Source organism: Manis javanica, chromosome 1, assembly GCF_040802235.1.
Source record: "Manis javanica isolate MJ-LG chromosome 1, MJ_LKY, whole genome shotgun sequence".
In the NCBI taxonomy this organism is placed as follows: Eukaryota; Metazoa; Chordata; class Mammalia; order Pholidota; family Manidae; genus Manis; species Manis javanica.
Window position 1 is genome coordinate 189,643,551 of NC_133156.1, and position 25,190 is coordinate 189,668,740.

The 25,190-nt window shown below is 34.2% G+C and overlaps 1 protein-coding gene across 15 annotated transcripts in view; it reads left to right on the forward strand.

Moving 5' to 3' along the window:
• Positions 1–25,190, forward strand: part of WDPCP (WD repeat containing planar cell polarity effector) — a 405,181-nt gene that overhangs the window by 194,743 nt on the left and 185,248 nt on the right. For all 15 annotated transcript variants that reach the window (XR_012121045.1, XM_036996612.2, XM_036996613.2 and 12 more), the window contains exon 13: positions 15,910–15,973. Coding sequence is in view for 14 of the 15 variants with exons in the window: in XM_036996612.2 (XP_036852507.2) it covers positions 15,910–15,973 (64 nt within the window). In the remaining variant the exon portion in view is untranslated. The remainder of the gene's footprint in view (positions 1–15,909; positions 15,974–25,190) is intronic.

Below are 25,190 nucleotides of genomic sequence, written 5' to 3' on the forward strand. Positions count from 1 at the left end.
TCTAGTTTTGGGCTATTACAAAAAAAGTTGCTATTATATATGTCTTTGCTGGATATGCATGGATCTTTCTAAATATATTGACCATTTGTGATTCTTTTGTTAATTATGTATTCATTCCACTGGGATATCTTTTTTATAGAGTTTTAAGCAAGTTTTGGATATTATGTGTATCTTTAATATATTGCAAATATTTTGTCCTTATTTGCCATAATATGTTTTTCAATCTAATTGATGTGTTTTTGTTTACTGTTCCAATATAAGTTTCATAAGGTCAACTAATATATCAGTGTTCTCCATTATGGTTTGTTGACTTTTAAATCTTCTCTCCTCAGGATTATAAAAAATATTTACCCTTATTTCCTTCCATCTTTATGACCTTATGTTTTATATTTTATTTTTATAACTCTGAAAATAATTTTGGCATAAGAAATAACACACAGATCCAGCTTTATTTTCTCCCACCTCTCTAGGCAATTGTCTTAACATTGTTTTCACAATTTTCTCATGATTTGTGAACCTACTTTTATTCCCTAATATTTATAGAATAACACTGGGTAGCAGTCACAAAGTAGTGTTCCTCCATTGGAGTCTACAAACACACACACACTTTGAGTCAACATTTAAAAATTGTGATACTGCATAAAAACCCAATTTATGATTTCTCTGGGAAATAAAAACCCACCAAATCATTTTTAATACTGAACCTGGGCTTTTTAGACAACAAGCAGCCAGAGCTGAGTAGCGCACGTCCTTTCTAGAATAGGCTTATATGTTCTCTGTTTTGCCATAGTCCCCACCAGTTCTTAGTGCTGCTTACACATGGCCCATTAAATATATTTCTATTCCCTGCTTGGCCATATAGCATTTAATTTATGGACTCTATTTCCAATAATCTGTTCCTTTGCTCTCTCCATATTGTTTCACTTACTAAAACTTCGTGTGTGATATGATGACAAATTCTTCAAAATTTGTTCCTGCTTCATAATAAGTTTTTAAACTTTCAGATGAACTTTAGGGTCCTTCTGTTAAGTTCCAAATGAACAAAAGAAATCCCATGAGGGTTTTGATTAGAATCATCTGAATATGGGGATTAATTTTAGGAAGAAACATCTTCATAATATTGAATGCTTCTAATCAATAACAGGTTTCTCTCCATTTATTCAAGTTTTCCTTTATATCCCTAAATATATTTTTATATTCATATTTCTCATGTCAAGTTTACTACTGCATGTTTTGTTGGACTTTGTTTTTTTTACTGTATGTCTAGGATATTTTTTTTACTGTATGTCTAGGATATTTAAATTAAATTTCCCAATTTTATGATTACTAGTATATAAGAAACTATTAATGTGTGTATGCTAATTTTATAATGATTACTCTTTTGAACATTTAGTAGTTATTTCTAATAGCTTTTCATTATTATTATTTTGGATTTCCAAAGTAATCATGTTGTTCACAAATAATCTTTCCCCTTCATATATTTACACCTCTCATTCTTGTCTAGTAAATAACAGTGGTGATAAAATGCTTCTTTGTGACTTGAATTAGCATGTTGCTAGTCTTTCATAATTTAAAATGATTCTGTATATCTATAAAAAATACATATTGATTTGGGTTTTTTTTAAGTAAAATTTTAATTTTGGAATCTACAGAAAATTTGCAGAATTCCCATATATCCGTTGTCCAGTTTCCTTTAATGTTATCAGATATTGGTCAAAACTGAAAAACAGACATTGGGATTATTGACTAAACTCCAAACTTTATCCAGATTTCACTGTTTTTTCCACCATTTTGCCCATGTTTCTGTTCCAGTATTTAATTCAGGATATGCTTTTAGCCTTCTCAATTTTTCTCTCTTTCTCACTTGCTCACACAAATATATTTTTACATTAATATACTATACACATACATACATGCAGATACAAATATACTTTTACATATTTTATCTAAACATACATACATAAACCCCAGACACTTTTGTTTTTCTGTTTCATATTCTGCCGTGGGGACATTTCGTGCAGTTCCCAGCGCTCACCTCGTTGATGGGGTTGGGATGGTTGTCCTCCCACCTGTGATTGAGTGAGAGGCTGATGGTAAAACAGAGCTGTGACCCGTTCATACAAGTAGACAATACATGCTTAGAATACCAGCTGAGCAGGGGAGCCATAAACACCAAAAAACACCCAACAAACTTTTTTCCTGAAAATATTATATATTTATATATTTATTTTTTTCTTATTTTTATTGTGGCAAAAGACACATAACATAAAATTAAACATCTTAACAATTTTTCAGTGTACAGTTCAGTGGTATTAAGTACATTCACAAGGTTGTGCACCCCTCACCACTTTCCATCCCCATAATTCTTTTCATCTTGTAAAATTGAAACTCTATACCTGTTGAACAGTAACTCCTTTCTCCCCTCTTCCCAGTCCCTCACAAACACTATTATACTTTCTGTTCCTATGATTTTGTTTACTCTAAGTACCCCATATGAGTGGAATGATACAGTATTTGTCTTTTTGTGACTGCCTAATTTCACTTAGTATAATGTCCTCAAGTTTCATCCATGTTGTAGCACATTAAACAATTTCCTTCCTTTTTAAGGCTGAATGAATTCTGTTGTATGTATATATCATGTTTTGTTTATCTATTTTCATCAGTTGCTGGTCAGTTGGGTTGCTGCCATGTTTCCGGTTTTAAGGATAATGCTGCTAAGAACATTGGTATACAAATATCTCTGTGAGACTTTGCCTTCAATTCCTTTGCACATGTATACTGAAATAAAATTGCTGAATATGTATATATATATATAGTAATGCTATTTAAAATTTTTGGAATACTCTAGCTTTGTAGTAAGTTTTGAAATTAGGAAGTGTTAAGTCCTCCAGTCTGCTTTTCTTTTACAATATTGTTTTGGCTATTAAAAGTCATTTGAGATTCCATATGAATTTTAAGATGTGTTCTTCTATTTCTGCAAATAATGTCATTGGGATTTTGCTAGGGATTGCATTTAAATCTGTAGATCACTTTGGATAGTAGCAACACTAATAGTATTAAGTCTTCCGATCCATGAACATGGGATATGGTTTCATTTATTTATATCTCATTTAATATTTCAGCAATGTTTTACAGTTTTCATTGAGCAGGTCTTTCACCTCTTTGGTTAACTCCTAAGTATTTTGTTCTTTTTGATGCTACTATAAAAGGAATTGATTTTGTTACTTCTATTTCATATTGTTTGCCATTAATATATAGAAATCCAATGGTTTTTGTGTGTTGACTTTGTAACATGTTACTTTGCTGAATTTATTGGTTTTAACAGCTTTTTTGTGGAGTCTTTAGTTTTTAATGAATACAAGAACATTTTATCTGCAAAAAGAGATAATTTTATTTCTTCCTTTGCAGTTTAGAGGCCTGTTATTTATTTTTCTTGCATAATTGCTCTTGCTAGAATTTCTGTACTATGTTGAATAGAAGTGGCAAGAGTGGGCATCCTTGCCTTGTTTCTGATCCTAGAGGAAAAGCTTTTAGCCTTTCACCACAGAATATGATGTTTATTGTGGGTTTTTCATATATGGCTTTTATTAGGTTAAGGTAGTTTTTTCTATATATATGTATGTCTATACATACATATATGTATGTATCAACTGAGATGATCCACAATTGAGATATCCTTTTTTTTCCCTTTCTCTGCTTTCTGGCTTGCTGCTGTCCACAGGTAACTGAATCTGAGGAAAGTGAAGGTGTGGAAAGTGAAACTGGATGAGGGGGGACTATTGTTCTTCTTTATACATTACAAGTCACAAAATATACATTAATAATCCTTCTAAGTGCATTAGTCTCCTAAACTGTGTCAAAAACAAGATTTGGAGTTACAAAGCAATGTTATAGTAATAATAACTTTTACATAAATGTTTATTTTAGCACACTGAGTATGTCTTTCTATTATCTTCTTGCCCTAAAGTTTGTGATAAGAAATCTAAATTTTTACTTAGGGCCACTTGTATGTAATAATTCATTTCTTTTTTCCTGCTTTCAAGATTCTGTCTTTTGAAATTTTGATTATAATGTGTGTCTGTGTGGGTCTCTTTGAGTTCATCTTGGAGTATGTTGGCTCTTGGATGTTTATATTCTTGTCTTTCATCAAAACTGGTAAGTTTCAGCCATAATTGCTTCAAGTATTCTCTCTGCCCCTTTATTTTTCTTGGACCCTCATGATACATATGTTGGTCCACTTGATGGTGTCCCACAAATCTCTTAGGCTCTGTTCTCTTTAATCTTTTTTCTTTCTGCTCCTGAGTCTCAATAATGTCCATTGTCCTATCTTCAAGTTCATGGCTTCTTCTGCATGCTCAAATCTATTTAGTGAATATTTTTTCAGTTCCAGTTTTCATACTTTTCAGCTGAAGAATTTCTCTCTGGTTTCTTTTTGGGTTTTCTGTCTATTGAAATTTCCATTTTTTGTTCACACATTGTTTTCTTGACATTCTCCACATCTTTATTTGTTGATCATCTTTAAGACAGTTGTTTCAAAGTCATTGTTTAGTATATCTGCCATTAGGTTTTTCCAGGTCGTTTCTCTTGATTTTTTTTTTCCTCTGAAAGGACCATGCTTTGTTTTTCTGTATGCATTAGGATTCTTTTTCTTGAGCACTTGACATTTGAATCTAATAATGTAGGAACTGTGGAAATCAGATTCTTCTCCTTCCCTAAGGTTTACTATTTTTTCTGTTTTTGTCTGTTGTTTGTTGTTGTTGAGTGTTTAGGTTGTCTCTGTGCCAAGGATCAACCGTAAGTGTGAACTTAATGTCTTCTCAGGTTTTTTCTGAGCCTTTCCCTGGGCATGCAGGGTCACGTTCTAATTTTCCCACTTTGTAATTTTCTCACATGCAATGGCTTTTGAATGTCCTAGTCTTTAATGTCTAGCTCTCAAAAGAGGAAAAAGCAAAAAACTGGTGAGGTGGTGATAAAAGGGCATTGGCCCTTTAAATCTTCTGAAAGTCATTTCAACCAGAGAGGATAAAGGGCCTGTAACAGTGAAAGGAAATGCAACAACAATGGCTGCCTGCCTCTTTGTCTGCATCTCTGTGATCAGAAGCAGCAATCAGTGATCAGAACACAGTTCACCAATGTTTGGAGGATAGGGTCCTTTTTCCCTATTCTAGCTCCGGCAGTTGTACACACTGCTCTAGGAACACATGCACAGCTGCCTGCCATATGGCTGGGGTTGGGGGATGAGTAGTTGCTACTATAGTAAGAGCAAAATTGACCAAAAATAGTCACAAATTACTATCCAAGTCTTCCCCCAGAAGTTGCAAACCATTAATAGATTTCAGAGTTCCAAAATAGTTGCATCAGATTCCTCTTGTGCAATTATCATCTAGATGGGAAAACTGATTCTCGGTGCTTCCTACTCCATCTTCCTAGAATCCTCCATTTTTTAAATCATGTTAACCAAGCATTTGTCTTTTCCTTACCAATGACCATCTGTAACATATTTTATATACTACTGAATTCCTTTTAAGGATCTTTAGATAAGATTATATGTAATTTTTTGCCCTTTACTATAAAGATAGCCACTTTTTTGACAGATTTCCTAATAATAAATCATCCTTACATTTCTGGGATGTACTATTTTAACCAAAATAAATCAATAAATAAAGGCATTAGTATTTCACAGATGCAGATGAGCTCATCTTGATGTCTCTTATATCCTGAGCTATATATATATAGTTACATGGAGCCATTATTCTTACAGTGACATTTAAAATGTTAGGCTTATTTCTAGAATATAAGGAAAGTTGAGAATAATTAACGAGATAGAATATAACCCTAAAATATAGTGATAAAAAACAATACTGGTATAGAATAAAAAAGAAACAAATAATAAATGGAACAAGTGGAAAACAAATTAAAAGAGCATTAAATTTATTCAGTGTGGTAGATTTAAAACCAAAACAAGTCATTAATGGTCTAAACATTCCAATTAAATAAAACAGAAATAGCACCAGACAGAATAGACATCCCTGAAAATCAGGACAGATTTGAGATAATCAGTAAATATAGATAAAAGGCATAGAGATTAAAGCAATTATAAGTATGTGTTAGATCTAGGAAATATGATTTAACATTAGGATAATAGGAAGAAAAATATATTCAAATGTATAATACAAGAAAAAAGTTCCTAAAATGAAAATACTAGCAGAGTAATTCAAGAATATTCTACCCAGTTGAGATTTCTGTCAAGTTTAGAGATGATGGGCAAACATGTCAAACATGAAAATCCTCAGAAAATATAGCATCTGTGGAACCCTTCAAGAAAAAAAAAGTGATGATCAGCAATGAATGTAAATAAAAGACTTCTTAAAAATGGAAAAATCAGAGGGATTCAAGTTGGCGGCATGAGAGGTGAGACAGAGAACTTCTCCCAAAACCATATATATTATGAAAATATAGTTAATACAACTAATCCTAAAAGAGCAACTGGAAAGAAGGCTGCACCAGACTGCATAAACCTGGAGAACAGAACAGACCTCTCGAAACAGGGAAACATACCAAAACCTTGATCCAATGGGACCCAAGCCCTTCCCCCACCCCAGCTCACCAGCGGGAGGAAGAGAAATTGAGCAGGGAGGGGGTAGAAGCCTAGAACTGCTGAACACCCAGTCCTGGAGATCTCCTTTGGGAGCATAAACCTACAGTGCATGGTGCTCTGGAGATTAATGGGGTTGGAAAGCTAAGGCCAGCAGAATACTTGGAGAGACTGAGATTCTACCTGTCTGTGGAGGACAGGGACCCACATCTGGATGCTCTGGGACAAAGGAAAGGTGGGTAGTCTGAGAGGCTTCCTAGCAGCGAGAGGGCTGCTGAAGGGGCAGGGCTTGGACAGAGCTTGCTGCACAGCAGAAGGGATACATGGACAAGGTTGTCTGGGTGCACTCTGTCCAGCAGGGTGGGAACTTTCAGAAGCTTTGGGTGCTCCATCCCACTGGCTGGTTACTCAGTTCCGAGGCCCCACACTATGATACTCAGGCTGCTGTGCCTTCCTCCTGGCATGCTGGTACTACCTTGCAAACCGATAATCCCTGCCCTGGTGTCAGGCCAGCCAGAGGAAAGCCCTGCCTATGGCAGCTACAGATGCAAAGCACAGAGGCTTACACCTCTGTGCTGGCTCACTGGTTCTGACAGTGGTGACAAGCACTGCAGCCAAGAAGCAGGAAATAGCCCTTTACTGCCCCCAGGCACCAGCACCACTCCCCTGCAGCCCCCAACATCACACCAGGGGCTAAGTAGCTCCAGAGACTAAAGCTACTGGACATTAGCAGGTGCCACATACACATATGAAATGTCAAAGGAAACTGGTTCAAACAAAAATCTCACAAATACCAGAAAAAGGGCCAAATGAAAGTGAACTCACCAATCCTCCTGAAAGAGAGTTCAAAATAAAAATGATAAACATGCTCATGGAGTTACACAAAAATATTCAAGAACTCAGGGATGAATTTATAACAGAGATACAATCATTAAGAATTTCCATATCTGCAATGAAACATACAGTGGAGGGATTTAAAAGCAGATTAGATGTAGGAGCAAGAGATGGTAAACAGAATAGAAATTAGAGAAGAGGAATAGAAAGAAGCTGAGACACAAAGAGAAAAAATGCTGTCTAAGAATGAAAGAATATTGAGAGAACTATGTGACCAATCCATACGAAACAATATTCACATCATAGGGGAGCCAGAAGAAGAGTGGAAAAAATGGATAGAAAGTGTCTTTGAGGAGGTAATTGATGAGAACTTCCCAAATCTGGGGAAGGAGATAGTTTCTCAAGCCATGGAGGTGCATAGATCTCTCAACACAAGGGAGCCAAAGAAGATAACACTAAGACATATAATAATGAAAATGGCAAAGATCAAGGATAAAGACAGACATTTAAAACCAGCTAGAGAGAGAAAAAAGATCACATACAAAGGAAAACCCATCAGGCTATCACCAGATTTCTCAACAGAAAACTTAAAGGCCAGAAGGAAGTGGCATGATATATTTAATGCAATGAAAAAGAAGGGCCTCGAACCAAGAATACTCAACCTGGCAAAGTTATCATTTAAATTTGAAAGAGGGATTAAACAATTTTCAGATAAGCAAAAGCAGAGAGAATTTACCTCCCACAAACCACCTCTACAGTGTGTTTTGGAGGAACTGCTACAGATGGAAGTGTTCCTAAAGTTAAATGGCTGTCAACAGGGTAAATAAAACCATAGTAAAGAAGGTAGAACAACTAATTACTAACCTGCCTCTGGGAGAATAAAGCCAGGTATAAACCCTTTTCCCCCAAGGACATTCCATTGTCATTTCTTGGTTTCACTAAATTCATAGTGAACTTGCCTGAGGCTGAAACCTTCAGGCAAAACACTGACTTACTAAGTTTCTGCTCCATTAGTTAAAATTGTTGAGATACCATATCCAGACAATTGACATTTATCCTTATGGATAATGTTCCTTGAGCTGACTGTGTGTGTAGTCATTTTGATAGGTTTGCTCAGTAAAAAATAGCTTTTCTGTTAAGTTTAAATGATTTCTGCAAAAAAGACTTACAGCTGGAATGGAAGAAAAACTGCAGAGAATTACCGAAATAAAGGCTAGAATTTGGAAGACTGGGGCTTGAGTAAAAGTGTGAAAACAACAGGTGCCATGAGTTTTTATGAGCATTTTAAATTAACATCTGTTTTTAGCCTGAAGCACTTTGCTGAGAATGCTCCACCATGCCTGTTTTCAGACATAAATACTTAACATTTGAAGAGCAGCACAGTAGTAAGAGGTTAGTAACATAAAGGTTTTCCTTGAGAGGGAAGAATATTGAAAGGTACTACTAGACAGAGGCATCTAAGGGAAATCCCTGCTAAAATGGTATGTTTTTAAACCATTTATTTTGGTACTTAATACGTATGTAAAGATACAGTAAATGGTATGAAAAGACACAACCCATAAAACTAAAACTATTCACCTCTGCTTATCTCCAGGCTTGGGAGGTGGTTATGAGACGATTTTTCTGTATCTGCATTGTTTGTATTTTGAAAAGAAGAAAACATTTGTATAGTAAGTTTATAATGAAAATAAAATAAAAACACCACCAAAAAAATTACATGTTTAGCATAAAGGTAATGTTGCAATTTAAGAATTTTTCATGTTGGAAAAAAATTAGAAAATAAGAAATGAAAACCAGCAAGGATTTGGACAAGGGACTAAAAGTAGTTTTCTTGATTAGCTTTTGTTTGATAGAAAAACGTTCACTAATGGCATCTAACAGTTGGCACTCTGACTGTAAGACATCAATGCTTACATTTCTCTGAATAACCAGAACATGTCTAAAGTAACACCACAACACTGACATCCATTATTTGGCCTTAAGGCTGATGCAAAACTAAGGTTTATTTTGTTTTGCATTGTTTGGGGTAAAAGTTTCTTAGACCTAATCACTGTTCAAAGGCTCCACTTCATGGTCCTGATAACATCACATAGGGAACTAGGTTTTTAACAAAAGAATTTGGGGGAACACAAGCAATCAGGTGTAGAAGAGGTCATGTGCTCGACAGCCTTCTTTCCACTGCAAGAGTCACTGGTTACAGGCTCCTCTCCTCTTTGCTTTTGAACCCAGATTAAATCAGAACTATATTTCGAAGTACAGCTTTCTATGATTCCCCAAATTTATTCATCCCATGATATAAAAATATCTGTTTGGATATTGTCTTGCCAGTAGGTTTCAGCCCTGGGCAAGTTCACTATGGATTCAATGTGACCAAAGAAATGACAGTAAAACGTTCTTGGAGTAAAAGGGTTATACCCAACTTTATTTTCACGGTGGCAGGTCAATCATTAAAATCCCATTCACTCAGAGCGAGTCTGCATGCAGCAAGCCAGTCTCTGCCTCTGGGCCTCTCTGCCCGCACAGCCATCCTCTGGGCCTCTGCCCTTGGTGCTGCCACCACTTCAGCCTCTGCTCTGCTCTCCTGCAGCCTTGCAGCTGTGCCACCATGTCGCCCAGGGCACTGGGTGGAGCTCTTTATATAGCGTTCATAACAACGCATTACACACACGTGTGTAGTGAGCTAGTCAGCCAGGGCCAGGTGAGAATCCTGGCCACAGGAACTTTCATTTTATTCACATTGTACTGTCAAGTTATAATATTGTTAAAGGGTATTGGAACTAAACATTGAAAATGGTTTCATATTAATTTCTGAAGAATATTTTATACTGTATATTTATCACATAATCGCATAAAATTGGTTGGAAGAAGAGATTATATTGTTTTCATCCTTCAGATAAATAGGAAGCATGGGAAAGTTAAATGTTTTAACACTTCCCTAACATCTTTTTAAATAAAATAGAGATAATTTAGCATTTTTGTTGTTTCAAAACAGTATTTTACTATTTAACCAAATTTCATACTAGATAAGGGTAGGAGGAAAGGTTTAAAAAGATATACAAATTGGCTATTTGCACTTGTGTACATAAATAAAACATCATAGAAACTTATAACTTGCCTTATTGCACCTCATAAATGCCTGTGAATTCCAGGAGACTTCCAAAGCCTTACATAAATCCATACAAAAAACAATAGTTCAATTTAAGGCCAAAATAATGTAGACAGGCAGAGCTGTACCCATTCCACTACTGTCCCTCCTCTTCAACATACCCTATCCTGTGCTCTGCAGGGAAAGAGGCTTTGACCTTAGAGCAGATGGGCAGTAGCACTCAGCCACTCACAGTGTAAGCCTTAAACCCACACCTACCAGGGACTCAGATTCAGCTGTTAGAGAGGTGTGTGCAAAAGAGAAGCACATAGTGTTAAGAAGAGGGCATCATCTGCTCCATAATTTCCCCCATTTTGGTTTGGGAGAACAGCTGAGATCTAGCCTGTTTCCCCAATGTCATCTGGGAGAACTTACAAATGAGATGAAGTGAGCTAAACAGAAAGAAGCCCTGCTGTGAGGAGGCACCTGGAGGATAAAGAGTAGTCTAGAAAGTCCAGCTGTTACCTCCACATCCTTAGTGTGCCACAGTCTGTTTAGGCTTAAGAGCATACTACATGTAAAATGTAGAAAACTTGCAACTGAATTGGATCAGTTACACACCTTACCCCACTCTTAATGCTACAGTTGCCATGTGTATTAGCTATATATGTTATAACCCCTATGAAACAATGTTATAGTTTTTGTTATAAATAGACAGATGTAAAAGAAAAAAAGAAAATGAAGTCCTTTATATTTACCACTCTGGTGCTTTGCATTCTTTATTGTAGAAGTGAGCTCCCATCTGGAATCATTTACTTTAGCCTAAAGAACTTTAGCCATTCTTATAGGCAGTTCTGTTGATACATATTCTTAGTTTTTCTTAGTTTTTTTTTTGTAAAGTCTTTATTTTACCTTAATTCTTGAAAGATAACTTTTGCTGTATATAGAATCTGTGTGACAGTTTTATTTCCTATCAGTACTTTGAACATGTTATTCCACTGTCTTCTTGAGATAATTTTTTCTAAATTATCAAATGGGATATATTTAGCTCATCAATTTTTCACCTTTCTTTTCTGATATAAGTACTTAAGGCTGTTAATTTCCCTTTAAGTGTCTTGTTTGCTCAAGTTTTTCTGTATATTTCATTATCATTTATTTATAAATATTTAAAAGTTTCTATTATGATTTCTTTGGCCAATGACTTTTTAATTTATCCATGCATGTGGATTTATTGTTTATATTTTTGTAAAAAATCACATTGTTGACCGATTCATTATAATATTTATTCTTTAAAATTTATTGAGACATGCTTTTTTACTTACTACGAACTATATTCATAAAAATTCCATGTGTGTTTGAAGAGGATGTGTATTCTCTAAGGTTGACAAGGTCTGTGTAACCAATAAATCTAGCTTTGAAATTGTGTAATACCTCTATTTCTTTACTATTTTTTAACATTGTAGTATGTGTTAGTACTTCATTCCATTTTGTTGCTGAAAACTATTCCATTGTTTAGATATACCATATTTTGTTCATTCGTCAGTTGATCAACATTAGGATTCTTTCTACTTTTAAGCTATTTTGAGTAATATCACTATGAATATAGTGTAACAATTCTTTCCTTGGAATGTTTCATTTCTCTTGACTAGATACCTAGGAATTGCTGTGGAATTGAGCGGAATTATATAGTCAAGTTATGTTTAACATTTTAAGGAACTGCCAAACAATTTTGCCAAATGGCTGCACTGTTTTATGTCTTCATTAACAATGTCCTCAGATTAATTTTTATTAATATTTATTTGATATATTTTCTTCTCTTCCTTTTGACCTTATTTTCTTTATCATTTAGGTGTGGCTTTTATAAATAATATATAACTGAATTTTACTTTTCTAGTCTGATAGATTTCTGTCTTTAAACTGGTGAGGCTAAATTTACATGATTATTTTTATACTGAGCTGTTTCTGTCTTCCTTTGTGCCTTCCATTTGTTCTATTTTCCTGTGCTTCCTTTGTTTCGTTTCTTGATTTTTAAAGTACTGCTTGAATTTTTTTCTTTTTCAGTTCCCTTTTCCTCACTGTCACTCTACAGTGTTACTGTTTTAGCAACTTATACACTTTTCAGTGGTTACCATTAAAATCTGACTGTGCATAGTTCCTAATTTCAAACATTAATATTTTCCCAGTACAAAAAGCAAGGATAGTACTTTAACTCCCTTCTGCTATACGTGATACAGCTTAGTATTTTCTGATTTTAAATCTCAAAACATTTTTTAAAAAATATCAAAACATTTGTTTGTTGTGTGTGAACGTACATGTATATGTGTTTTATTTACCTGTATATTATTAACAAATCTTTTGTTTTTAAAGCCATTCCTTTCTCAGACCTTTCTTCTGAGGTCATTTCCTTTTTTCCGAGATATGTCCCTAGAAGTTCCTTTGTTCAAAACTATGTGGAATGCTCTCGGTTTTTATATATCTGAAAGCATCTTAGTTTTGCTTTCATTGTTGAGAGTTCCACTTTTATGTCATACAAGATTGATGCTTAATTTGAAGATACTCTCCTCCTGTCTCTACATCCCGTTGTTGCTGTTGAGAGGTTGTCGTCAGTTTATTTGTAGCTCATTTGTTGGTGACCCATCTTCTCTCTGTCAGTTTTTAAGGTCTTATTTTTGGATTTCTGCATTTCTGTGTCAGATGTGCATAATTATGGATTCCTTTCAGTTTATCCTGCTTGATAGATATTATTCATCTTTTGTTTATTCATATCATTTACCAGCTCTAGAAATTCCCAGCTATTAATTACCTGATTAGACAAGTTAGATTTTTTTCTTGTTCTCTACATTGCTCTACCTCTCTTTTATATTCTTCATCTCTTGTCTCCCTGTGCAACATTTTGTGTAATTCCTTACTTATGAATCTTTTAGTTCCCTAATTATGATAATTCAGTTCTTCATTTCTCAAAGTTCAGTTTTATTCTTTAAGAAAATCTGCATTGTGATTTTTATTTCTTGTTGCATTTTTATTTTCATGGTTCCATCATTATTTCTTTAAATATCTTATACTGAATTATTGTACATTCTACCCTTAATAATTCAATTATCTGAAATCCATGGAGATATAATTCTGTTATTTTCTAATTTTCCATCATAGTAGCTTGTTATATATATTTGGAAATCTTTGGTTACTAACTTGTATCTGTTTTACTAAATTAATGGTAATCTGGGAGACTTCTGTCAAAAGTGCTTTAATCCAGACTTGAATATTTTTCTGCCAGAGTTAGGGGCACTAATAACCTGGGAACATTTTAGCCTCTGGTTTCCTCAGAACTCTTTGGATTAGCACCTTTCCCTTGAGACATGTTCAGGACTCAGTCTCCTCAGGGTGATGGCCCTGAGAATAGTTCTTCTCACCCACTCCCCCCGCAATATTTTCTCTCTGCTCAGGAATACTTACTCTAGTTTTAATCTAAGGATTTTGTTTGGTTACTTTTTGAGTGAACATATGTCACCCTTGGAGATTTCCTTATTTTTTTGAGTCCTATAGTGCACTTTAACTTATATTTTATAAACAATCTAGTTGGGAGCTCCTTTAGGTATTTCTGACTGAACATGCTGCCAGGTGCCAGTGCCAATTCTTTCATTTTATAAAGGTCCATCATTAACTCTTACCTAGAAAGAAGAGTGCATCCTAACTTGTCCCCCTTAATTTCACTCTCTCCAATTTCAGTTCATCATATATATGGTTACTAAATTGATGTACCAATGGACATATTAGACATGTTAAGTTTGGGATGCCTGGAAAGAGTTCGGAGCTCAGGAAGAGATGGAAACTAAAGGGTCGCATCACTGATGAAGTTATCACTATGCTGGGAGTGGCTAAGATTACTGGAGAGACTAGAGTGAGTGGATATAAATAAAAGAGGACTGTAGGATACCAACTTCATGGACTAGGGAGAGAAACACGAACTAGGAAAGGAGACTAAGATGCAGTTTAAGAAATGGAAAACAAGTAATGACATCTCCAAATGCAAGGAAAGAGAAGGTTTCAAGGAGGGGAAGTTTATAGGGTCGGATATGGCCAAAAAGGCATACATGATAAGGACTTACCTTGTTTGATCATTAGAAGATGGATGATTACTATTGTCAAAAGTTTCAGTGGCCAGGAACAAAGCAAGGTGGCAGTGAATGTATGGACAGTAGTATAATTTGCTAATCCTCTGTCCTCTTCTCAAATACATCCCAGCTCCACTGAATATATAATGAATCAGTAAGCTTTCTGGAACAAAAATAAACACAGTGGTCTTCTGATTGTCCAACAGTGACAGGGATTCAGCAAATACTAGAGATACTAAAAGAAGGGCCAAGGAGGAGATAGGGGTAACAGTCCTCAAACATAACATGAAAATTGTGAAGTGTTTCAGGTTCTGGACCTATAGGCTCATGTATAATAATAATAAGCCTAGGTTGTTTGAATTTTAATTATTTTGGCTATTTCACTAATATAGTTTATGTAATCTATTAATAATATTGCATATTTCTGATGTTTTATTTGAACTCTCATAATATTTTATACCACCATTTTTTACAATTTAAAGTAGAGAACAGAGAACAACTTGGTTATTTACATATTTGTTTCTAGATTCAGAGAAGCTGACAGTTTTATCTATGTAAATCAGCATTCAGACAAAATAAAGATGACTTTTCCTTCCAAAACCCTGTACAAAATGTATGTTCATGACATGCTGTAGTATCAAGATCTTAAACTTTCTTTAAAGGTAATTAATTCAAACCATAGTTTGTTATCATGTGTCTTAGCTTACAATTAAGCTTTCACAAAGGAAAATTCTCAGAGTTACACTTCAAGGAAAGAGTATGGTATGGAAAAGTAGAAAAGTAATATTTAAAAAATATTTACAAACCATTTATAGTGTTTTACAACAGGCTAGAATGTATTTTTTTCCAAAAACTCACAAATATGAGGCTTTTGTAATAATGCAACATTTGATTTCTCAACTTTTATCAAAGAAACACAAAAGTCTACTTATACTGTTTTTAAATTACTCTTATCCTGCTGTATCTCCCATTCTTTTCTCTTGCAAAGAACAATCAAGTAAAAAAGTAAGAGAAACATGTTGCCTAAGCTATCATTTCCCTGAAGTCAGCCGCACCTACTCTGGGTCACACTCGCACTTGTAAGTCACACTGAAGGCCTTGAAGGCTTGGCGCCTCAGCTGCTCCTAAGCACAGTGACATTTCCCAGGAGGCAAAATTCATTCTGTTTGAAAATATTTCTCTCATTCAGAAGAATAAAAACAATACCACATAAATACTTTAACCAAGCAGCTTTCTCCTTGTGTATAGTTTTGTTTACAACTTCTAACATTTCTTCCTTATAGATACCAGAGATTTGAAAAGGCATTTCTGTTAGCTGTTGACATTGGCGCTCGTGACCTGTTTATGGTGAGTCATTCCCAGAGATGATTTTGTACCTTCAGTTCTAAGGCTGAGTAAGTTGTCAGCTTTTGTGACCATTAAAAAGGATTAGTGTCATTTATGCCTTAGATACGTGGTGGGGCAGCATTATTCCATTGTGGCTTGCAGCTTTGCCCTCATGAAACTGGTCAATAGCCATCTAGTCTCTTTTGACTTGTTGACATTTTCCTTTCCAGGGCCCAAAAGATTTTTAATGTGTTCTAAGAATTTATAATTCTTAAACTTTTTCCTCCTGTACCTTCATGTGAGGGAATGACACCTTTTATCTAATAAGCTTAAATGTGTGTCTAATCCATTCTCTGAAGAAGTACAGCTATAGAAGCCAGGACAGGTCAAAACATGTCCCATAAATCTTGAATGTGCTCAGTTTGTACCTTATGTTAGTGAGAAGTAACAAATTATAAATGTCACTTACAGTTTTAAAGTAACCACAGTGCTAAGTGGATCCAAGAGATTATAAATTCACATATACCTAATCAGCCAATTTATTAGCTATAGAATAATAAAATTGACCAGTTGCCTATAGGTCCTTCAGCTGTGTACCAGGTTCTTCTTTTATAAGGTCTTGCACCATAATGACACAGTGAGATCATATGTACAAAGAAGGGGTACCTTTCCTGGTTTCCCAGTATATTCTGCCCCACAGAGATTTCCTTGTTGTCAAAGAAACACTAAAGAAAAGCTTCTTGAAAACAACAAAAACTTCTGAAGGCTCTTTTATCTTAACCTTCTGCATAGTTAAGATAATGTATAGTTTTAATTAAGTTTAGATGCTTTAGATGTTAATATGGGTTCACGACATTAGGTTATCTTTGGAATGAGTTTGTTATTTAAATTCTAACTTTTTACCATTCATTTAGATTGTGCTCTTGTTGATCATGCAAAAATCTAATTATTTCAAAAGTATGAACCCTTTGTTATTTATTTCTCCTCTGTATTTTGTTATGTCAATTTGAGTAGGCATATTAGTATATTAAGGGAAGGTTTTACCATTTCACCAAAATCTATGCATGCAGACATCACAGTATCAGAAATTTACTTACAACACTTTCCAGATTTTCTGACCTATTGACTTTCCTTCTTTATCTCCATCTTTGTTTCTAGTTACCCCAGTAAAGGTATATTTTCTTCATATTCTTTAAATTTTTTATGTCTATTGTCCCAGTATTTTTTCTAGCCATGGTAAGAACTGAGGAGATAAAGATATAAATGGGTAGAAGCTGGCAAACTTTCTCAGTGTATTATATTCTGTAATTTCTACTGCTTGGATTATTAATATATAATCAGTGCCATAAACTTTTCTTCAAATCATCTCTGTGTCAGCATTTAGCCTCAGTTTTAGCCAGTAACAATATAAAGAAAGTCTCCATGTTAGCTTACATCTCTTTAACTGCAAATATCCTTTCTACTGATGGACTGACCCTAACTCTAACCCATAAGGATTTTTACATGTAAAAGATTAAAACCTAATATAAGGGAAGGAGAAAAATAGTTTCACTTTCCTTTTTGTTTGCAAAAATTGACAATCATTCAGAATGCTACATCCTTACTCTTCATATGTAACTTTGCTTAAGGAAACAGTAAGAGCCTAAAGAGATCATTAAGACCTCAAAGTTGCATTTCAGCTCATGAATCTACTATATACATTTGAGGCTCCACATTTAAATAGTCTAAAAGAACTTATCATGTTTTGTAATAGATCAATTAACATCTATCCAGAGGTCTGTAGGTCTAGCCTATATACTCAGAAATATTGCCTCTTTAAATTTAAGTTTATAAATAAACAGGATTAGCCCTACATATACATATTTTCTACCCCAAGATGTCTCTTCCTGTAAGACTAAATATCACATGGAACACAAAGGGACCACCAAAAAAGTATATCAGTTAATCTGAAAATAGTCTTTTTGTATAAGCATCTATCAGTTGTTGAGAGAGAAAAGACATATAACCAGCATCAACAGGCCTTGAATATTAAAAAGTCAACCTGACAGTACAAGACCTGAGGAAATGTGCCTAAAATGACCCACCTCTTTGTCTACTTTTCCACTGTAGCCTAAGTGATCATCATCTAAACTAAGGGTCAGCAAACTATGGTTTGCCAGCCAAATCCAACCCAAGAATGTTTTTTCAGTTTTAAATCACTAAAAAAAAAATCAAAAGAAGAATAATATTATGTAACACTTAAAAATATATGATATTCAAATTCAAATTTCAGTGTCCATAAATGTTTTATTGAAACACAGCCAAACTCATTTGTATGTGTACTGTCTGACTGCTTTCACTCAGCAATGGCAAAATTGAGTAGTTGCAAAAGAACATGGCTTGTAAAGCCTAAAATATTAACTGTGTGATTTTTCACAGAAAGTTTGCAGACCCTTGGTCAAAACAATGATAGTTTATAATTTTACTTCTCTATTTAACACTCCTTAGCAGCTTCATATTGCCTTTGGGATACATTCTAACTCCTTAATATGGCATCTAAGGCCCCTCCAATCTCACCTCTGTTTTCCAGCTACATCAGTTTTCTTTCACTCCTTATTACATCTAGACCACATTAAGGGTTTATCCCTCCCCAAGTCAGCCTAGTCCAGCAAGGTGTTAGGAAAAATACATGAAATTTGGTTCAGAAGTTCCCTTCAAGGTCAGTAACTTTGGATTTTTTTTTAATGTAAATGACAATAATATACCTATTCAGAAGTTGTTTTTGAGTCCCACTGGGGATAATGTATTGAAAATACTTTGGAAACTGGGAAGTGCTATACAGATATCATATGTTATTACTATCAAGACAGGAAACTCTTGTTCTTACATGGCTATTACAAGAAATAACAAAGGCCTGCAATAGGACCTAAATTATACATATATAAAGGAGTAAGTATTTTGTAATCAAAATCAGTATGGTTTAGCAAGCCCTTAGATGAAAAGAAAATATTCTAATTATAAGGATAAAAATAAATAATAGTTAATAAAATAATAAATAAAATAAATAATAAATAAATATAAGAATAAGAATAAATAATATAGTAAAAAGAAAATATCATACAGTATAGAGAACAAAGTATCACTTGATGTCTTCCTATCCAGAGATGAACATCCTTTAAAATACTTCTCTATGTGAATACACACATACACTATGCTTTTTCTTGATAACTTGTTTATTTTTTCATTCAACAATGTGATATAGACAGTTTCATGTATCAATAAATATGTCTATATAATAAATGTTTATATTGTATTCCATTTTATGGGTGGTAATGACTTAAAAACAGGCATATGGACCAATGGAACAGAATAAAGATCCCAGAAATGATCCCTTGCATATGAGGTCATCCAGTCTTTAAGAAGGGCACCACACACACACAGTGGGAGGAGGATAGTCTCCTCAATAAATGGTGGTTGGAAAACTGGATATCTACCTGCAAAAGGATGAAACTGGACTCCTATCTTGCACCACACACAAAAATCAACTCAAAACAGATTAAAGATTGAAATGTAAGACTTGAAACCATAAAACTCCTGGACGAAAACATGAAGAAAAAGTTCCTTCACATTAGTCTTGGCAGTGTTTTTTGTTTGTGCTTTTGTTTTTTTGATAGATAAGATACCAAAAGCATAGACAACAAAAGCCACAATAAATAAGTGGGACTGCATCACACTAAAAATCTTCTTCACAGCAAAGGAAACCATCAAAAAAAGTGAAAACACAGTTTGTGGAATGGGAGAATGTTATTTGCAAATGATATACCTGAGAAGGGGTTAATATGCAAAATATGTAAAGAACTCATACAACTTAGAAAAAACAATTTGAGTAAAATATGAACAAAGGATGGGAAGAGACATTTTTCCAAAGAAGACATACAAATGGCCAACATGAAAAAGTATTTAACATCACTAGTGATTAGGGAAGTGCAAATCAAAACCACATGAGACATCACCTCATGCCTGTTAGGATGGCTTTTATCAGACAAAATTACAAATATTGTCAAGTATGTGAGGAAAAGGGAACTCTTGTACACTGTTGGTGGGATTGTAAATTGGTATAGCTGTTATGGAAAATATGGAGATTCCTAAAAAAATTAAAACTAGAACTACCATTTCATCCAGGAATTTCACTTCTGGGTAATTATATGAAGGAAATGAAACCAGTATTTCAAAGAGATATCTGTATCCCTGTGTCCACTGCATTATTCACACTAGCCAAGACATAGAAACAACCTGTGTCCATTGACAGATGAACGGATACAAAAACTGTGTTTTATGTGTATACAATGAAATGTTATTCAGCCAAAAAAAATGAAGGAAAGCTTACCATTTGCTACAGCATGGATGAACCAGGAGGGCGTTACGCTAAGTGAAATAACCCAAACAGGTATCAGTTGCATCTGGAATCTTAAAACGAAAAAGCTCATAGAAATGGAGAATAGAAATGGTGGTTGCCAGGGGCTATTTAGTGCACTTTGTGCTCTGTTTTTAACATCTTTTACTACGACCGAGGTCTTGAACATATATATATTTTTAATCTTCTAGAAGTTTATTATTTTAATCTTAACATTTAAAACTACAATCTACCTCTACTGACCTTTTTTGGGTATGACTCAAAATTTGTTTTATATATATATATATGTATCTCCAGTTGATCTGTGACTATTTATTAACTACCTCTGTCATAAATTGGGATATAGGCCTACTAAAAGACTCTGTATCCTTGCACCAAATACCAGACTTTTAATCAATGTACTTTATTTATATCCAATAGTTTAAGTCTTCTACCTTTGTTTAAATATATTATCATTCCAACTCTTGTGATAGATACTAAATAACAGATTTTTCAACCTTTGTTTTCTATTGTATGCATTCGATATAATTTCCATTCAAGCATGGCTTTGACAGCATTCTGATAATTTTTTGTCATATTTTTCATTGTCATTCAGCTCAAAATATTTCTAACATTCCTGTTGTGAATTCTTCTTTGACCATGGTTTCTTAAAAGTATATTTCCTAATTTTAAACAATGAAGCATTTTCTAGGAAGACACACGCATATGCATACACACACTTTAATCTATTCTATATCATATTAACCTTTTGAAATTTGATGAAACTTTTTTATGACTCATTATATGGTCAATTGTAAAATTTCCATGTGCACTGAAAATGTGTACTCTGCATTTTACAGTTGTTGGCTGTACAGTGTTCTATATAAAATCAAGTTTCTTGGTCATGTTGTTCAATTCTTCTGTATTTTCACTGAGACTGGTATACTAAAATTTTCCACTGTGATTGTAGACTTGTCTGTCTTTTTTGTTTTAAGACTGTGTTACTGGGTACATGCTAATTTAGAACTGTTACATTTTCTTCATTTTCTTGATATATTGAGCTTTTATCATTGTGAAACATTCTTCTATTTTCTAGTAATGCTTCTTGCCTTAAAAGCATTTCATCTTAAAGTATGCCTACACCTGCTTTATCTTGGTTTGTATTTACTTCATATATCCCTCATCATACATCCATGTTGCCTTATATTTAAGATGTATCTCTTGTATACTATATATTGTTGGATTTTTTTAAATCAACTCTTATTACCTTTGTCTTTTAATTAGATTACTTTATTGAAGTATAACATAAGTAATAGCACAGTTATCTTTGTCCTACCCTCTTTCTTAGGTCCCGTCTATTCTGTGTCCTTTTATCTAACCATCCTTGCCCTTCCTTCTATTAGCTTATTATTTACAATTTTTTCTCTAACTTTTTCTCTTGACTAGTACCTTTTGGTGGGTATTTTTTATTGTTGCTTTGGGATCATTTGATATTATCTCTTTGCTCTTTTTTTTTTCCATTGAATGTTGGACTTAGCATTTTGATAATTTGATGCTGTGTATGATGTTATTTTCCTCCAGAAAGAATTTACTTTTGCTTCTAGCAGGTAATTAAGGTAAGGGTTAAATGATACCTTAATCCATTCTGTGACTGAATTCATTTAAAGCTGAAGGTCAGTCTGAGAACTGATTTATTTCTACTTTATACTTACACCAGGACTGTACCCTCTCAGGAGCCCAAGCTGAAAGCCCAGCTTCCTCAACAGGCTGTGAAGTTTACCTTTGCACCCTTAGCCTAATGACTCTGCCTAACACTGTGCAGTTTCTCAACTGCTCAAACGTTACTTTCTACTAAGTTTCTCAGCCTCTTGGCTGCCAAATTGGCAAGTGCTTTGAAAAGCAAAAGCAGCATCAAATGTTAGGCTTTGGTTCTGTCTAGGATCTTGGTCCTTCAAATACTCTGTCTTGGTAGTTCTCCAATGACTTCGAACAGAATTTTAAGATTATTTTATCCAACTATTCTTGTTGCTCTCAGTAAAAGTGCTGATCTGATATATCTTTATCTGGATAACTGGAATCAGAAGTTCTGTAGTATATTTTTGGAAGGCAAGTAAAGTGTTAAACTTGGCACCAGCTGCTTTCCCATTCTGGATAACTCCCTGCAGTGTGCTATTACATTTGAATTATTACTCACTAAGAACATTAAATGTCACAATTTTACTTTCAAGCATGACATGTCATCAGTTTAGGCCTAAAATGGATCAAATGAAATTTTATAAAATGTTATATATACTAGTGTTTATTGCTTGATTATAGTAAAAACTCTGAAGTAAAAAACATAGTTTTTTCAAATTTTAACTCATTTTCAAGAAAGTAAAATGAATTTCCAGCTCTTCAAGTTGAATAATTATTTTAATCTTGTAAGATTAATAACAGTTCTTTCCTTTTGATGACAGTAGAAAATATTTGTGTGTATGCCTACTTAAATTTAGTCTGTCTTGCTCAAGGGCATGCCAACTGCTTCATGATTATCAGCAACAAAATCACTGCATCTCACAAAATCAAAGGAGTTGACTTTTCTTGATCACTCGCAAAGTGTCAAGCATTATACCAGAGGCTTTATATAAGTTATCTTATTTAATTCTTATAATAACCCTACCAATGGAAATTTTATACCTGTTTTATAGTTGATAAAGGAAAACAGAACTATGAGGAAAACAGAATTGTGATTCAAGCTCAAGTCTGTTTGATTCTAAAATCCATGCCATTTCCAATTATACCAAATTTTTATATAAACTAACGATTTGGAAGTTCCCAAAGTTTAGTGATTTATGACTTGATGACTACCCATAACTAAGTCAAAGAAAGCTTTACCAAAATTCGTACAGATTTCAGTAAGACTGCTTATTTCAGAATAACATCTGATCTAACTTGAATGATTTACAGAATCCAAGTTTATTAGGAAGATGATTTATCTAAACTAAGCACTCTTAACATTAAAAAAACAGTCTTTAATACAAAATATTTTAAAAGCAGTATGTAATAAAAGGAAAAGAGGTCTATTTTATGCAGTGAATATAAAAAGTATCACAGAAAAAGTAGCACCAATTGCCCGTTTCCCTATTTCTCATTCATAGCTTCAGGGAAGAATACATTCACAAATTTAGGCATAATTTTAGATAAATATGGTTTATCCCAGACCTCATGTTGATAGATCTTCCAAGAGCATGAGTCTGCTTTGAAAACCCATCTGCATCTTGGGATACACAAAGAGTAATTGTATCTTAGGTGTCCTTTGAACTGAACAGGTGTAACACTTTAAAGTGACCATTCCCAATCTCCTGTCTTTTAGAAGAGCATCAGCTTCTCATTGGTCCCTATAATATAAGGTTGTTTCCTACTAAAACCCAACCAAGGGGGAATAATAATAAAATTAATATTGGCTCTGAAGTTGTACAGTTTTACTGTTGAGGGAAAGGGGATCTTCTGCTTCCACCTAATGGATAAATAGTTTTTCAGACTTGCTGTCTCACTGTATACTACAAAAAAAAACCTGAACAAAATATATGAGACAACTGTATTTATCTGTTGGAGAATAGCACTGCAGGACTTTGATCCTCAAGAAAATGGGAATACTCAGATGAGCCTGTATACAATTCCAAGAGCAGAGACCAGTGATGTCACTCAGTTGAAGAACCTATGATAAAGAGTTCAGAATTCAGGGATGGGGAGTGGTCTGGAATTTGTAGGGCAAGACACCAGAATGAGAGAATGTATGTGAAGACTGGGGACTTCACACTGTATTTGTCTTCATGATGGTTCCCTTTGGGTCCATGAGGAAGGCTAGGCTACAAACAGACACAATTTACCAAGAGTCACTTGTGTAAGACTGAGCTGAATACAAAGTGCTGAGAGATGCTGGAATACTGGCTCAGTCAAAGTGAAACGTCCTCACTGGGTATATATATGAAACCCCAGAAATGCCATGCTTTAAGAAGGGCCATACCCTAAAACAATGTGAAAAACTAAAATAGATCTCCCTTTAAAAAATCATAAAACCAAATTTGATAGGATCAAAAAAATCCACCACGAACTTAGTACCTGGCTAGTACAAACCTCAATATCCACACTCCCTATATGTGACATCCACAATATCCAGCATGCAATAACACATTGTTGGTGTGTGAAGAAGCAAGAAACTGTGATACATAATGAAGAGAAAAAGGAGCTAATACTTACAAACCTTGAGATGACTCAGATGTTGAAAGATACAGACAAGAACTTTGGAGCAGCTGTTATAAATATGTTCAAGGGTTTTTAAAGAAAAGATGAACATAATGACTGAATATATAGGGACTCTAAGCAGAGTCATAAAAACTATTTTTAAAAAGGGCAAAAGAAATTCTAAAACTGAAAAATATAAAATCCAAAATGAAAAACTCACTGGATAGGCTAAGCAGAAGATTACACACCGTATAATAAAGGTTTAGTGAACTTGAAGACCAATCAATAGAAATCATCCAATCTGAATTTTAAAGAGGGAAAATATTGCAAAAAATTAACAAAGACTCAGAAACTTGTGAGACAAAATCAGGTGGTCTAAATTACATGTTAATTGGTGGAAAACATTAGTCTACAGATCCAAGAAGCTCCATGAATCCAAATAGAAGACTGTATTACACAGGCACACCGCATGTTGACACAGCTTATCAAAACTACTGAAAAACAAGTAAAAAATCTTTAAAATACCCAGAAAACAAACCAAAAAAATGATATGAAAGACAAACAAGTAATATGCATTGTGGTGGACTTCTCATTAGAAACAATGATAGTAAAAGATAATAGAACATCTTTAGTGTACTGAAA